Genomic DNA, 16,505 nt, shown 5'->3' with positions numbered 1-16,505 from the left:
CTCCAAATTATTCCCACCGGGGTCGTGGCGAGCGGTCGTGTCTGCGTGTATGTACCCGGTGCAGAACTGCTCGAGCAGCTGCGCCAGAGCCTGGGGCAGAGGGGGGGGCTGCGAGGAGAGAAAGGCAAGGCAGAGCCTGCTGGGGGCAGTTTGGATGCTGTGAAAGAAAACAAAACGACACCCCAAAAAGGAGAAAAAAAAAAAATCCCCTAAACATGTTCTAAGTGTACTTGTTTGAATTAATTGTAATGTAATATATTATTTGTTGAATGTAGTAATTAGGTATTTATGAATATATTGCTGTAATTTCTGAAAACATCCAAAAAAAAAAAAAACCACCACAATTAAATAATAAACTCTTCCACACTTGACGGCAAAGGATTGTTTCTCCCCCAGCGGCGATGGGAAAGCAGCCCCGCTCCGAGCATCCCCCAGCCTCGCCCAGGGCAGCTCCTGCCCTCGCCAGCCCGCGGGCAGCGCGGGGGGAAGGCAGGGCAGGCAGGGCACAGATGGCAGGCAGGAGCCTGGCCCAGATGCTCGGGGAAGGGCAGCGCTCAGGGCTTGCCACCGTTTTCCCCCCCCCCCCTCGCCCCTAATAATTACATCTGCCATCAGCACAGCAGCCCGACGCCGGCGAGGATCCTGCCCTTGCCTGTCGGGCTGCCGCAGGGGAAGGGGGTCGGAGCCAAAGGAGCTTTTTCCAAGCATTGTTTAACCCACGTACGCTTGATGCACAGCGTGCGACAGAACCCAGGGACTAATTTGATGCTGCTCACTCAGCTGCAATTATTTTTTTTAATTTATTTTTTATACACACAGTCTCAGATTTTTTAAAAAAAAAAAAAGAAAAAACTAGACACATGATATTACAGCCTGGCTTCCGAAAGGGAAAACCATTTTCTTTTGTCCTTCTCCAAAGAGCAGATGGATCTGCTTCCCAGCTGATCTCCCCAGCAGAGCAGCAGACACCTCTCACTGCCGGCACATCTTCCCCCTTTTTCAAGCCTCTGAGAAAATCCATGGCGAAGCACCGCCTAGAAATTTATTGCTTTTCAAGCCAGTGTGTGGCCTGTGCTGCCCTCAGAAGTTCCCTCTATGAAGTACACCCACACTCTCCAGGGCGGAGAGATCTGCCTGACATCACTCGACAGCAACCTCGCGCTGGCAAGCCATCACCTGCACCCAGCAGAGCTCTGAACCCAAGAGAGAGGCCCACGGCTGCAAAAAAGGGACCGTGCAGGGATGCTCCCGGGAACCATGGCAGCTCTGGAGCACTGCACACCTGGCCCTGCTCTCTCCTCTGCCTCGGTGCAGCTTGGGTGGCCTTGGGATATTGGTGGAGGGCGGTGGAGGCTGGCCAGGGTGAGGAGCAGGGCCTGCTCCCTTCCACTGCCCTCTCCTGGGAGGTTTTGAGGGCTGGCCCGGCCTGTACCTCAGAAATCCTGCGAGTCGGCGCTCTCGCTAGGCTGGAGGTTAGTCCGGAGCTTATACATGTGATCTAAAGCTTGAGTAAGGAAAGTCCCAGTCGTGTTGATCTCCATCAGGGTTAAGTTATCCAGCTAAAAGAGAAAAGAACAGAATTTTGGGGAAAACCCCTGAGCAGCAGAGGACAAGGAATGCAGAGAGCAGCTCTGCAGCCCACGCTCTCCCTTCAGTGACACCCCAAGGGCCCGGCCCTGCAGCACAGGAGCACTGAGAGCACCATTTCCACCAGGCACGGGGAGCTGCGAACCAGCCCATAAAGCGAGGTTTCAGCATATGGCTTTAGTTCCCAACTGACGTAGCCACAACCCAGGAAAAAAAAACATGCCCCAACCAGCATTTTTCACGAGCAGCTCTCATCAGTCACAAGCCCACACAATCGCACGGCATCTGGAATCCTCCCAGCACAGAGCTGGCAAACCTCGCCCCGCGCGTCCCCGCCGCACCTTGGCGTGAGCCTCCTGCTGCCTGACGAAGCTGTCCGCAGAGAGCCGCAGCTTGGCGAGCCGCGTGTCCCAGGTCTCCTTCACCAGCGTCCGAATCTCATCCGCTTTGGGGATGTTGTCCGAGGCACTAGAGGAGGAGAGAGAAGAGCAGAACAGGCTGACGAGGGACTCGTACGTTTATGTCACCAGTTTAAGTCACGTTGGCAGCTCTTCAGCCCTCTGAGGCACGAGCCGAACAGTTTGCTATAGAGAAAAAAAACCCCCTGCAACTCAACATTAAAATCCAGCCTGGTACTTCTGCTGCTGGGATTTCTGGGATAGTTTATTTACCCAGGAATGCTCAGCTCTGATGCAGCATCTGGTTCTCACTAGAATCCTTCTGCTCTTTAATTGCCCAGCTGGTACGAGGTACACGAAGGGCCAATAACCCGGCCAAAGTCACAGGCAGCCAGGGAATTGAAAGGACTCGGCTGTGATTAGAGCCCCGGCTCTGTGCTCTCGTGGCTTTATCAGAGAGTATTAAGTTGAAAGGACTGTACGAGTTGTGCCACATCCTCCCATTAAGGCAATTCAGCGCTGCCATAAGGACCTCGAGAGATCAGATCAATTCACACGGACAGAGCTGTCAGGGTTATTCTAGCGTGAGGGAAGGAGCCACACGCCAAGAGCGTCATCTCCAGAGGAAAAGCCAGTGCTTAAATGATCACCCTGCCGTAATTGAGGGCTTAAAGTCAGAAGAGCCCGCGCTGAGAAAAATACCAGCCAGCACATTTTACAAGTGAAATGCCTCAGCAGGCAGGAGTTCAGACTCGGAATATCCCCGGTCTCCTGCTTCTCAGGCTGAGGAAAGAGGAGCTTTCCTCCTGAAGGAGAGCCAAGGAAGAAGCCTGGAGGGTTCAGGCTGCTGAACAGATTGCAGCCATGGAACGCGCTGCCGATCCTCAAGGCCTCTACGCTTAGCTGCCGCTCAATAAAGCAGCACAGCCCCAATTATCAGGCCACAGAACAAGCAATCCCCAAGTTACTGAAATGTAAAGTTACCATGAGAAAACTGCTGCAACGAGATCTTGGCACGCTGTGAAATAAACCTCCATTAACTCTCACTTTCCCACCGCCCTCTGGGGTTGCTGCCAACGAAAGCTTGAAAAATTGTCTATGCAAGCATGTACTCGGGCGGAAACTGTTACAATACATTTCCTACTTACTAGTTTAACAGCAGCTTTGTGAGTTCCATATAATAGGGACTAGGCATCGGAGTGAAGGTGTCCTCTTTACGTTCCTGGTCCCGGATTTCCTCCAGTTTTTCTAAAATACAACCAGGAATGGTCAGGCATTGCCAGGCCTCTGACACTCCAGGGATATTTTTACCCCTCCACCTAGGAAAAACCCATGTGCTATTTCTATAGGACGGACTCTATGTCCAAGCTTATATCAACGTGCGGACAGAAAAAGGTTTCTGTAATGCAGACCCATGGGTGCTGACAAGGACACTGAGGCCACACTTAGCACAACATGCTGGGAGGGGGGTTCTACACCAATTTGATCCCCAAACCCATCACCCGCTGAGACACAGTCCCTTCACCCACACAGCACTTTTGCTAACTAGCATTTGTGCCCCTGAATGAATAAAGTGGGGATGCTTGGTGCAGGCCTCCCTCTTACTGCAGCTCCATTGGTGTTTACTTCTTCTCTTTCACAGTTTCCCTTGAGACGACAAAAGGGAGGGTGCGAGGATTCTCCCTTTTTAGAGGGTGAGACGATTTTCCAATGCCCTCAAGGAAAATGATTTAATGGAGCGAATGAACCAGTGATTAACAGACATATGTGCTCTCCAAGGTCCCCCTCTTCACAGAGGGTCATCCGAGGTCCCCAGAGCTCTTTCTGAACAAGCCTTGTGAGAGATGCAAGTGCTGCTCAGAAAGAGCAGCAACCACTGCTGAAGAGGAATGTCAGGATGGGGGATTCAATCTCATCCTTGTTCTTCTTCCTCACCAGAGGAACAGAAGTTAAATGCCTGACTTAACTGGGAAGATTACATCTCCTGTAAATATAAAGAATTCCAGTGGTGGAACATTAGATCCTTCTCTGTGAGTTACTTGGTGTTTGTTGAATTAAGCTTCCCACTAACGGTGAAAAAGATTTTTAAGTCAGTGTTTCTGCTGCACCCACTGAAGCCCAGGGCCGAATCCACCACCCTTACCAACATCCATCCATTCCGGAGGAATCAGCCGACACTTCTGCCTCTGCTTCAGGTTAATGGCCAACCAGACAGGCACTTCCACCGGTAAGCCAGGATTGAAAGGGCCTAGATCTCCCTGGAAGACAAATTGAAGATAAGAGTAAGGCAGCAGTGAGGGCTCAGGCACCACAGAACTTGTCTGCTAATTTGGCCTCGGCCATCTCTAGGGACTATGAGTTTCCTGGGGGAATTTGAAAAGCCTGAGTCAAATAGCATCTGAATTTGCTCTTCTTGTTTCCCATAATTCTCGCTCTCAGGCTTTTCCTGCTCTCCCTTGAGAAGCAATAACTAACATTTCTGGTACATTTTCTATTTCAAAGCGCTTCACAGAAGTTATAGGCAGAAATTACATCTATCCTGGAAATGCAGCCCCCCAGGCTCAGGTCGAGGCGCCTTCAGAGACACGCAGCAGCGGAGCAGAGCTCGCACCGCCACCGCTGCAGACCCCGGCACCCGCTGCCAGAGCTGGGGGCTCAGCACCAGGGCAGCCGGTCACCCCCCGCCGCCCTCAGCCACGGCGCAGGTGCCAGGGGCTGCGCCGCTCACTGCAAAAGCGCCAGAGCTGGGGGGCACAGTACTGACCCCCCTCCCAAACCTCCTGGGGGGCTGCCCTGCCTCCTCCCCCAACCCCCTCGCTATCTCTGCCCCCCAATCCCTTTATCCCTCCACTCCCATCACACCAGACCCCCAACCCCTCCAGCTCCCTCCCCACGCCCCCCAGCCCCGCTCCCGTCCCCAGTGCCCTCAGCCCCTGTCCCCCGATCTCCCCAGCTCCTGCCCCTCAAGCCCAAACCCCCCCCCCACTTATAAACCCTCCAGCCCCTGTCCTCAATGTCACCAGGCTCTGTCCCCCAACCCCCCAGGCCCTGACCCCCAGGCCCTGCCCTCCGGCCCGTCCCCAGCCCCAGGCCCGGTCCCCACCCCCGGCCCCGCCGACCCCGATGAGGTGGATCCGGTCGAGGCTGAAGTTGGGGACGATCGTCACCAGCTCCTTCTCGGCCAGGAACTCCGCCTCGGCCGGCTCCATGGCGGCAGCGACGACGAGGCCTGAGGGCGCCCGGGCCGGCACCGAACCGGCACCGGGACCGAACCGGAACCGGAAACAGAACCGGAAGCGGGACCGGACTCGCCAAGCGCCCACCCCCCCTATTGGCTGCGCGGCGGAGAGGCCCCGCCCACAGGCCCCCGCGCCTCTCCGCCGGGCGCGTTTTCGCGGTCTCCGCGTGGGGGCGGGGACTGACGCCGTTCGGAGCACGCTGATTGGTTTTCCACGGGCGGCGCCGGCCTGCCATTGGTTATCCTGGCGCGCCCCTTTCTGATTGGCTGTCCTACTCGCGCCGCGCTCCGACTTCGGCCCCGTGGCCGGGCCCTGCGGGGGAGGTTTGGGTCGGTCGCAGAGGGACCAATCCCGAGGCTCCTCGGTGGGGCGCTCGACCAATCAGCGCTCGGCACTTGTTGCCGGGGCGCCGCGGGGCACTCGGAGGCTCCGCCCTCCCCATCTGCGCATGGGCGCTGCGCGCGCGCTGCCGCCGCTGGGCGGGGTCACGCGTGGGGCCGCCGCGGGCGCGGGGGGACGGGGGGGAACCCCGGGACCTGCCCTCCGCCCGCCCCAGCCCCCTCTGTGCACCCTCCCTCCCGCGCACGGACCAGCGGCAGCCGGCTGGCTCTGCCTGGCCGTCCAGTTGTCCCCGGGCATCCACCCGTGCTCCGGCATCTGCCGTCACCCATCCATCCCTTGCATCCCATCCCATCCATCCATCCATCCATCCATCCATCCATCCATCCATCCATCCATCCATCCATCCATCCATCCCATCCATCCATCCATCCATCCATCCATCCGTCCATCCGTCCATCCGTCCGTCCATCCATCCAACAGCCCACCCATTCACCCATCCACCCACCCATCCCTCCCTCCATCTATCCCCTCCCTCCCTCCACAGCCCATCCATCCATCCATCCATCCATCCATCCATCCATCCATCCATCCACAGCCCATCGGTCCATCTGTCCATCTGTCCATCCAACAGCCCGTCCATCTGTCCATCCAACAGCCTGCCCATCCACCCACCCATCCCTCCCTCCATCCATCCCTTCCCTCCATCCATCCACTCATCCACTCATCCACTCATCCACCCATCTATCTCTTCCCTCCATCCAACAGTTCATCCATCCCATCCATCCGTCCATCCGTCCATCACTTCCCTCCATCCAACAGCCCATCCATCCACCCACCCATCCATCCACACTCCATCCATGCCTTCATCCACCCATCCAGCAACCCATCCATGCCTCCACATATGCACTCACCTCTCCATCCATCTATACACACACCATCCACCCACCCACTCCATCCACGCCTTCATCCACCCATCCCGTGACACATCCATGCCTCCACACGTGCACTCACCCATCTACCCTCCCATCCACACATCCATACATCCAACCACCCACCCACACCCCCATCCACGCCTTCCTGCTTTCACCTTTTCATCCCCACCCACCCATCCCCTACCCACTCATCCATGCCTTAGAGCAGCAACCAGCCCTCCTCCTGCCGTCTGTCCATGCGCTACATCGTCCTTCCCTCCATCCCTCCATCCTTCCTTCCCTCCCTCCATCCCTCCACCCGCCCACATCCAGCCCAGCCGAGCAGCCGAACCCGCTGGCACCCACCACTCTGGGCGATATGGGGGGGGCCGCAACCTAACTTACGGTAGAAACAGAAAACCATGGAAACAGAAAGCCCCCAAACGACACCAGCTCCCCCCAATCTCCCTCCCCAGGGGCACCCATGGGAGCAGCCCTGACCCTTGGGGTGAGGATAGCCCCAGGGGTGCCCCTAGGCTGAGGCAGGGGGCCAAGCCTTGGGGAACGCCACAACCACCCCCCCACCGGGGGGGCTGCAGGAGGAGGGTCCCACCGGCCCCCCCACCCGTTAACCGAGCAGCCCCCACGGTGCCGCCGGCACGTGCCGCAGCTCCGCCGGGCGCTCTATAAATGGCTCCGCCGCGCTGCGACTCCACTTGCGTGTCTTTTGCCATCTGCTGCTGTCATTAAAAAATTAAATTTCCATCTGCTTTCACACTCCCGCCTCTCCCGACGGCTCCTGGTGCCGCCGCTCCCCGGGAAGCATCGCCCCCGGCTCCCTTCCCGGGATGGCGCCCGATCCGGCGGGGCCACGAGGGCGGGTTGCAGGCGACGCCGAGTTCATTTTTCCGGTGCTGTTTGCAACCGGCTTCTTCAATCTTGACGAAGAAATGGGGGCTGGGGGTGTACCCCACTTTTGGCCACCCACTGGCACGAGGTCAGCTTCGTGGTGGTGGTGATACAGGTGATTTTGGGGGCACAGCCCACCCCACTGCTCCACCGACACAACCCAAGGGAGGCGGCGGGTGCCAAACCGGGGGAGTGCGGAGCCCCAGGGGATTTATTCACCGGGGAGGAGCCACATGGTGCCCCCCCCTCCCCGGTTCTTTTAGGAAAAAAGAGAAAAAACAGTCACCGGTGTCCAAAACCACCCGTGTGGCGGGTGCCCTGCGTGTCCCTGGGGGTGCTGGATCCGGCCGATTCACATCCCGGCAGTTGTGGCTTCATCCCAGCGGAGTGGGGACAGATCCTGCCGGGCCTGTGTCCCCCCCCTGCCACCATCCCCATGCTCAGCACCGACTGCACGGCGGTGACCCCCCCACCCGCCGGGCCTCACGGGACAGCGTGGTCCCCGTGGGTGTGGGTGGCGTGACGATGATGGAGGGCACGTGCAGGTGCTTCTCGCCTGGGGATGCCGCTGGGGTCCTGTCGCTGCCGTTCCCGCTGCTCACACACATCTTCAAGCCTGCAGAAATGGGGGGGGACCAAGGGGTGGGGAGAAGATCAGGTGTGGGGCTGTAGCATCCCCCCACCTCCCTCCATGTCCAGCTCAACCCCTTACGAGCCACTAGAGAATCCACAGCCGCTCCCAGCAGCCAGCTGCAGCCTCGCACCTCCTCCCCATCCTGGATTTGGGGGTGTCTGATAGAGGTGGATACCGCAGCCCCCCTCCTCCCCCAGCCTCCCTGGGGAGCAGATCGCTTTAATCTGCTTTTTTAATCAGGAGAAAAGCCCCGCGTGGCGCAGGCAGCAGCCAGGGAGGTTTCAGCTCTTCCCAAGCAGGAAAATGCCCGGAGGGGACAGACACTGATATTTTTAATCTCTTTTTAATTAAGGATAAAGCGTTGCCTTACATAAGGGAGCTGGAAAAGGGCAGGGGGGGGGTGTGTGTCTTTTATTTTATTGCAGATTCCAAGCTCGTTGGAGAGGTTTGGCGGGGTGGGGGGTTATTTCGGGGCTTTGCCCCAGCTTTGGGGAAGATGTAAGGCAGGATGGGGACTCTCTGCCTGCCTCAGTTTCCCCTCTCTGGTCACCCCATGTCCCTGTGGGACCCCCAAATCCCCCAACCCCACCCACAGCATCTCTGACATGGGAGGGGGGCACATTGGGTGACGCATTCCCAGCCATGCCCATCACAGCCAGCATCTCACGTAGGGTTTGGGCTTGGGAAAAGCCAGGGAAAAAGCAGCTCTGCATCTTAGAGAGGGATGCTCATTAGCTCCATCCCTAATGACCCCGAGGATGATTAATACGAGCTGCTCAGGGGTCAGCGCTGGGACACAGAGCTAATGGGAGACGCGATATCCAGCCTTAACCCTGCTCACCCGGAGCAGTGAGGCCAGGAGTGCTCAAAGCTCCCGCTTTCCTCTCCCTGCAGACATCGCTCAGCTGAACTCCGTTACAGAAAATAAAGTTTGGGAGAAAGCAGCAAGATCGAAATCATCCGGGCTGGAATAGTCCTGGGGGGAGCAGAGCAATGAAGGATAAAGGATGCTTGGGGTCAGCCCAGAGCTGGGGTACCCCAGGTCCCAGCCTCCGGGCTGGCTCCGAGCATCCCATCCGTGCACCCCCGAGCATCCCATTGTTCTGGCTCTTTCCCACCTCTAAGGAACCCCCAAACTGATTTCTTGAGGGATGCCATGAGCCCAAAGATCCTCCAGATGCAGGAGAAAGCACAGGACCGACCGGGCCCTTTAGGTTTTTATAGGACTGGGGTAGGGGATGGGGAAAGCAGCTCTGGGGCAATGCACGAGCAACAGCTCACCCGCGAGACTTTCTTAAATGCCACCAGGATGCCAACCCACACCAATCCCGCCCGCAGCAGAAACACCTAAAGCTCCTCCATGCACAACCATCCCCCTGATGCCTTCCCGGAGCAGGAGAGACCCCAACACCCACCCAAACCTACCTTTCAGGCAGGATAACTTGAGGCCCATGTTTTCATCCTCTTAGCAGGACCCAGCTCTCCAGCCCCACCGCCGGTTCTGGCCGCTGGAGCTGCAAAAAGCGAGGCGAGGGTTGCGGGAAGCGATGCTGGGAGGAAGGAGAGTGAACTGGATTGCTCCCTAAAGGCACGCACCTATGCGTGCGTATGCATTTATCTATAGGCGCCTGGGCATAACAGGAAGCACGGCTGCTCGGTAGCAAAAACCGCTTGTGATGTCACGGCGTTTCAGTGACTCAATCTCGGCCGCTGAGTTTCGGGAGGAACTTTTTGGGAGGGCAAAGAAGGAGCCTGTTGCTGGCTCTGTGTGTGTGTGTGTGTGTGTGTGTGTCTCATCCTGGTTTCTCCGCTCCCGGGGTCAGCGCTGCAAACGTTTGCAGGTGAGAAGGTCACGAGAGGAAGGAATCAGGTTGTTATTTGTGAAGGCAATGGGTGTTTGCAGAGAAAACCTCGAGCCCACATGCGGGAAATAAAGGGATGCTCGGCTGCAGCGTTGCACCCGGGGCTGCCTCCCTCGGGGCTGAGCCAAGCAGCCGGTGGCAGTCGTGCTGCTGGGGAGCACGTGGTCCTGCTCCATTTGGGCATCCCCGACACCCCGGGAGCTTGCAGGTGGATGATTGCCATGGCAGGACATTGCTTTTTTAATCAGCTGAAAATGATTCTGGGCAAAAAATCACTTTACTGGGAAATCTGCATCCCTCCTGCCCACAGCTGCTGGGAAAGGCTTATTGGGATGAGGGTTAGTGACTCATTTTGGCTCTTCCAAGCCCCAGGGCGTGCAGAGAGCCAAGAAAACTCTCCACTTCCCCTGCCTGACCTCCACCACGGCTTTACTTCACCTTTCCAAGCAGCCCTGAGGTGGGCTGGCAGCAGCCCGCAAGGGGAAGCGGGAACTTACCATTGCTGGTTTTAATTCTGCATTTTTTATCAGCTCCCCACAGACACCCTGAGCTGTGACACCCCCGTGGCTGAGGAGCCAGATCGGGGCTGGGAGCGGAGCCCCCCTCTGGCACCCCTACTTTGCAACTATTGTGGCAGCTGGTTAAATATCAATAAACTTGTTTTGAGGCGAGTTTTCTGATTTTTGGCACCTGCTGGTGGCTCCCACCACCAGCCAGCCCAGCCACACGGGTCTGAAGGAGGGTTGGGTGGGGGACACCCAGCCCCACAGTGTAGTGGGGTGGGGGTCTCCTCTGGGACCAGACCCCCATGGCCAAGCCCTTGCAGGACACAGCAGCCCCCTCCCCACCATCGCTGGCTTTTAGCCCTGTATTCCCACCACGGGTAAACACCAGCACCACTTGCTTGTGACACCAGGACAGATGCTTGGGTAGAGAAATCACTCCCTCCTCCCTCCCCCCCGCCCTCTGACAGGATTTCATCAGGATTTCTGGTGGTTGGTTCTGGGGCTTCGACTTCTCTCCTGTGCTGGCACCAGGCCAAGAAGCATTTGCATCCCCGATGAGTTCATGCTCCAAAAAACCCCAGACACTCATGGCAAGTGTCACTAGAGCCGTGGCCGTGCTGCCCGGGCGGAGGAGGGACACTGGGGGTGCGCTGGGGACGTGGAGTGAGGCCGAAACCAGCCCGCAGTGCTCTGAGGGGGTGACACTTACCCGGTCCCGGGAGCCAGGGGCACGATGCCCGCCCTTGCATCCCACCTCCCCACCGTGCCTGGCTGCTCTCGGATGCAGGAGGGGAGCCGGGGGGTGAGGCTGGGTGGGGGCGTTCCCACTCAGGACCAGCCGTGCCCTGGGAGGGCGGGAGGAGGTTGCAGCGAGACGGTTTGGATTTTTGCAAGGTTGGTTACTAACCTGGTTAATCAGGTTAGCGGAGTCCCGGCTCCTCCCATCCATCCCCCCCTCCAGCCCCATTCAAGCCCAGCAAAGCCCTTGGGTGAGGAGAAAATGCAGCTTTACTCTCACCCCACTGCACAATCCAGCCTGGTGCTGAGACAGAGAGGAGCAGGAGTGCTCCTCGCCTGCAGCCGAAGCCCTTGGACCACTGAGCACCCCTACAAGCAGTCAGAGGGGCTACCAAGTGCCTAGAAAGACAAGTAGTGGTTTAGTAGGAGGGTCCCACACCCAGCTCTGGCAGGACCCATCAGCATCCCTGAGGTTCTAATGTCTAGAAAGCAGCGACGCTCCCAGCCTCTGGGAGCACTGTCACCAGCTTCCAGAAAGGGTCTTTTCCTTGTTCACCAGCTTCCAGACAGGGTCTTCTCCCCCGTCCTGTCTGACCTGCCAGCCTGAAAACCAGCCGGGCAGTGAGAACAGCCCCAGGCAGAGGGTTTCTCACCATCCCCAGGATGAGAGCTCCGGTTTGGGTACCACCCCGCTGCGAGGATGCCCGGGTGAAGGCTCTGCCTCCGGAGCGGCCGCCTTTGCCTGCATTAAAAGCAGCCAGAGGCTTTTTCATGTTCACCTCCTCCGCAATTAAGAGGCGAGGCCCCGAGACGGCTCCTTTTCAGACAGAGCTGAAAAGCAGCGGTTCACATCCAGGGCGCCGGCGTGCGGGGAATGCCAGCCGCACATTAAATACCCCGTGGCTGCAGGCAGGAACGAAGGGAAAGCTTTGAACTTCGCCTGGAGATCGGAGCAAACTGATCCCAGGAGCTTGGGAGGTCTCCGGCGAGATCAGAGCCCCACGCATGAGACCAAGCCCTGCTGGGACAGGCATAAAGGCGAGCAGGGAGGGGAAACGGGTGGTTTTGCTCCAGTTTCTGCTGGCCTGGTCCTGCTATGTCTGCTGAAAATCACAGATATGGAAAGGGTTGATTTCCTTCCCAATCTGGCTCCTCTGATTTATCAAATAACTGAGTTATTGCACAGCTTCAAGCTCAAAAGCCGGGCAGATGGCACGGGGAAAAGGCTGCAGCCCCAGCTGCAGGCACTGGTGCTGGACATAGAGGCCAGGGCAGAGACGTCTGCAACCCGTGGCTCCCGTTTTGCCCCAGAAAAACAAATTAATTGGTTCATGACTTTTTTTTTTTTTTTTTTTTTTTTTGACTGTTCAGCTACAAAATCCAAGAGCTAAAGGACAAGATCTGAGCCAGAGCCTGGTAAGCCAGGTCTTTCCAGATCCCAGCCCAACCTCAGTGCATCCTCCAGGGCCAGGGACCCCTCCCTGGCAGCACAAACCCAGTCTGAGCAGCAGCAATCCCCCTTCCACAGTAGTTATTTTGATGCCTCTCTTCAAAACTACCTGTTTGCTGCTGTTGAGTGAGAACAAACGGCCCCAAACCCAGGAGGGCTGGATTTAGCCTGGCCTGGAGCAGCAGTTGTTGCTAAAACCGTGAGCGACCGAAAGCGATGGCTTGCTGCGGCAGGGAGGCAAACATAAATATCAGCCTGCTAAAATAACTGTGGTTAGCTCTGCGGGCTGCAGCGCTGCTCCAGCTGGCGTGGTGACACCCGATAGGCACAAACACAGCATCGTAACACCCCTTCCTCTCCTCCCCACGGCCTGGGAAGCAAAGACACCCTTGGGCAAGTTCATAGGGTAGGGGGTAGCCACGCTGGGGACAGCCTGAAGCCCCTTGGGTGTGGAGCCCTGTTCACCACTGGAGAAAGCCCCCGGGTGACTGGCGTTGGGCAGATCCGAGTCTTGAGCGCAGAGGCAGCCCCATGGGGCAGATATCCCCTTTCCATGGGCACCACAAGACCCTCATGCAGCCTTGCTCTGCTCCATGTCCCTCCCAGGAGCTCCTGGTGCCCATGGCAGGGCCAGGGCTGTGACATCAGGGCAACTGGCCAAACCCCACCAAAAGCCAGCAGACCAGGGGGAGGAAGAAGACAGGCTCGTAAAGCTTCCTCGGTGGGTCAGTAAGGGGCTGGCTGACCTCCTCGGGTGAAGACTTGTCTCTCCAGACCAGGCAACCACCCTGGGTGGTCCCTCTGATCTGCCTGGTGACTGGTTTCCAGTTCTGGCAGCTGGGCTGCTCCTCTCCCTGTGCTCAGTGAGGCCCAACCCACCAGCCCCATCCTGCCCCTGCACAGAGGAGGGTGGAGGGGGCTGAAGCACCGACGAGGGGGTGAGGACAGAGGGCAGCCTCCTAACTTCACTGGAAGGGGAAAGGCAGGGTGAGCTCACGGCTTCCCAGACGCCAGAGGAACCACAGGGAGAGGGCTGTGTTTTGCAAACACCGGCCACAAGAAAAGCTTTGGCTGGAGAGCCCACTGCGGAGCTGCTCTGCTGGCTCCCTTCGAAGGAGCTGCTCCTGCAAACACCAGCTGGGCTTGTTTTAGAAAAGAGGGAGGGGAAGCAGCTTTCTGGGTCACCCAGTCCCAGGGTCCGCTAACGCAGGTGACACGTCAGCCTGGCTCTGTGCTAACGCAGCGACGAGGCCGCCTGCTCCCCGCTTCTGCCCCGGGTCTCTTCTGGTCCAAGCAGGGGAAAGGGCTGGTCCCAGCCTGGCTCAGAAATTTTCCTAGAAGGGGATATTGCATGGGACTTGCTGAAGCCTGGAGGTGGGAAAAGAAACTCCCTCCCGGAGCTGCATGCTGGGGGAGGCTCGCAGCCACCCCGGGCGGGCGAGCGGTACCCGGAGGGGATGCCAGGCACGGGAAGGGAGGAGGATGTCACGAGGAAGCAGCTGAAGATTCAGACTCCGGGGAAACTGGAGCAGCTCCAGCATTCCCAAAGCACAGGCTCTTGGCAGGACCAACGGAACAACCAGCACAAACCGTGCAGGCAGCAAACACCCCCAAAGAAAATCCACCGGGCTGTGGCAGCGGCCCTCACCGGCCAGCCTGGAGCTGCTGCGGCGGAGGGGAGGAAGCGAAGCGGGAAACGTGCACGTACCTGAAGCACAAAACCAGAGCGTGCCGGGCTCTCCTGCCAGACCTGCATCCAGAGCAAACCACCTCCCTGCCGGGCATGGATTCAGCGGGCGGCTGGGAGGCCGTGGCGGGGAACTGGCTTAGGAACCTGGCCACGGCTGCCGCGCTTCTCGGCTCGCTGAACTCCAGGTTAATCTCGGCCCGGCTTTCCCTTTTTATCCCCTGGTACAACCTCGGTACATTTTTTCAATTAGGTCCATCTTTTAAGCTCCAGAGCGCATTTCTAGGAAGGGCTGCGTTGTTTCTCTTGGCCCTCATGGGCTGATGCTGCGCAGAGCGGGACATGCCTGGCACCGATCCTGCCCGCATCCAGCTAAATTGCTGCCACGCTGCAGCCTGTGCGGCGCTGCCTGGAAGCACTCAAGGAGTTACCCATTACCCCCCCCCGCCCCCCCCCCAGCCCACCTACCGGGTATTTTTAAGAGTAGTGTTCCCTCTCTGCCTCATCCCAGCTCCGGCAGGTTGCAAAGTGCCCAGCTCACTGTACAGCCACGCAGGAGCACGGAACACTCTCGCCTTCTGCACGGTCCCGTTAGCGGAAACCCCCGCCAGCAACCTGCCTCCGTCCTCTCCAAATCCGTCTCCGCCGCCTTTCACAGGGCGACGGCTGAGAACCAAAGGAAAACATGCAGCTAGGGTGTATTTTGGATGAGAAGGCCGAGTGAAAATGTCGTCTAAAAGCGACAGTAAAAAAAAAATAATAAATCGATAAAGTCCTCAGAGGATACTTCGGCACAGCGAGATCGCCGCCTGCCACGGGAAGGCTGGTTGCAGGGTGATGGGTAAAGCAAACGAGGAGTTTGTGGCGCAGAAGTACGATGTGTTGAGATGTTTAACTCAAGTCGGGAGTACAGGAGCCCGGGCAGGACGGGAAGGAAGCAGCTTGCCCAGCCCGGTCTGCCCAATCCAACCCAGCTCCCTTACAGCTCCTACGAGCAAGGGTGAGCGACCCAGCTCCGCTCCAGGAGCCGAATGAAAACCCAAACTAGAAGCACAGCTCACAAATGCACGCTGAGCACATTTCCCCTCGAGGCCATTTTCCAAGCTGCAGTCGACCGCAAGTCCACCCCGCTAACAGCCTCCTCCATTAGCATTGGCGGGCTCCTTCCGTATCGGTAATGCCCTCCATCCACCCCAGCATCTCCAGACGTTTTACAAATAGCAGCAGCGGCAGAGTGCAGCGATTAGGCCTCTCGCCAGGGAGCAAAGAGACCCTGGTTTTGCTTCCTGCATCTGTCACTGTCACCTCTCCTCGCCGTGCATCTCTGCCACTTCCAGAAGAAATTCTTGGGGGCAGGGGGCTGTCTCTCACGGGGCTGGGCGCTGCACATCTCTCTGTCCCCGGCTCCAGCTGTGCCAGGAGAAGAGGTTGTGGCTTTTCTGGTCCCATCAACTGAACCGCTCGTTTGCCTCCCGCACCAACGTCAGCTCTAATGAGCTGAAACAGGTTACGTGGTGGGTCTTTGCTGGTTTTCATACTGACATGGGGTAGAGAACATCCTACGAGCAGCTCAGCCAGCAGATGGGAGAGGGAGAAGGGGGGAAAAAAAAAAAACCCTCCAGCAGCAGACTGCTCCGCTCGCTGAACAAATTAAAAAAAAAAAACAACAAACAACCCAAAGCCCTCACATACGCACACAGCAACGAGCTCAGAGAGAAAACAGCACCAGTATGTTCCCCGGGAACAGGTATCTCACTTGTGTGTGCGAGCAGCTGGTCAGACAGCCCTCAGCTCTTGCCACCCCTCTGCTCTTTGCACCGATGACACTGCACAAGCCAGGAGGAGCAGAGGCTGTTCCCGACATGCATCTAGCCCCAACCAACCACCGATTTGCCAAGAAATTTTAAGGCAGTGTCATTTCTTGATGAAAATAATGCCTAAGGCCCCCCCCAAACTCTCTGCTCCCTTCTCAAGCTGGTGTTTCTGACCACAGCTGGAAGAGCCCTGGGCCATCAGCTGGTGGCACACGTGGGGACATGCCTCGTGCCTCTAGGTCACTCTGATCCTTCAACACGTGCTCAAGGCTCTTCGTTCTCCGCCTTGTGACTGAAGGATCTGAGGTGAGCACTCACGTGGATCCAGCAGAGAGTAGTGTACATCCTCCCACTCAGAAACCCAAGCACTCTGTACTGGTATTTTCAGGTACTTGCAGGGTCTGTTTATCGCTGTTTTGAAATATTAG

General features: G+C 57.7%; 1 protein-coding gene and 1 long non-coding RNA gene across 4 annotated transcripts; both read right to left on the bottom strand.

Annotated features, from left to right (window-relative positions):
* Positions 1-772: 772 nt before the first annotated feature.
* Positions 773-5,297, bottom strand: GINS2 (GINS complex subunit 2). Of its 2 annotated transcripts, XM_074913248.1 has the most exons (6): positions 5,105-5,297; positions 4,129-4,243; positions 3,134-3,233; positions 1,929-2,055; positions 1,433-1,559; positions 773-1,034 (listed from the first exon to the last, which is right to left on the bottom strand). In XM_074913248.1, exons 1-5 carry the CDS (start codon positions 5,192-5,194, stop codon positions 1,434-1,436), a joined length of 558 nt encoding a protein of 185 aa, XP_074769349.1. In that variant the 5' UTR covers positions 5,195-5,297; the 3' UTR covers positions 773-1,034; position 1,433. The 2 variants fall into 2 exon arrangements, with proteins under 2 accessions (XP_074769349.1, XP_074769350.1); XM_074913249.1 differs by having other exon boundaries at positions 773-1,559; positions 5,153-5,297.
* Positions 5,298-7,364: 2,067 nt separating this feature from the next.
* Positions 7,365-14,882, bottom strand: LOC141963810 (uncharacterized). 2 transcript variants are annotated; one of them, XR_012634210.1, is made up of 3 exons: positions 14,732-14,882; positions 9,446-9,534; positions 7,365-8,002 (listed from the first exon to the last, which is right to left on the bottom strand). It is a non-coding gene; the product is annotated as an uncharacterized LOC141963810 (long non-coding RNA). The 2 variants fall into 2 exon arrangements; XR_012634209.1 differs by lacking the exon at positions 14,732-14,882 and adding an exon at positions 14,285-14,582.
* Positions 14,883-16,505: the final 1,623 nt, after the last annotated feature.

Source organism: Athene noctua, chromosome 9, assembly GCF_965140245.1.
Source record: "Athene noctua chromosome 9, bAthNoc1.hap1.1, whole genome shotgun sequence".
In the NCBI taxonomy this organism is placed as follows: domain Eukaryota; kingdom Metazoa; phylum Chordata; class Aves; order Strigiformes; family Strigidae; genus Athene; species Athene noctua.
This window is presented reverse-complemented; position numbering and strand designations above follow the sequence as displayed.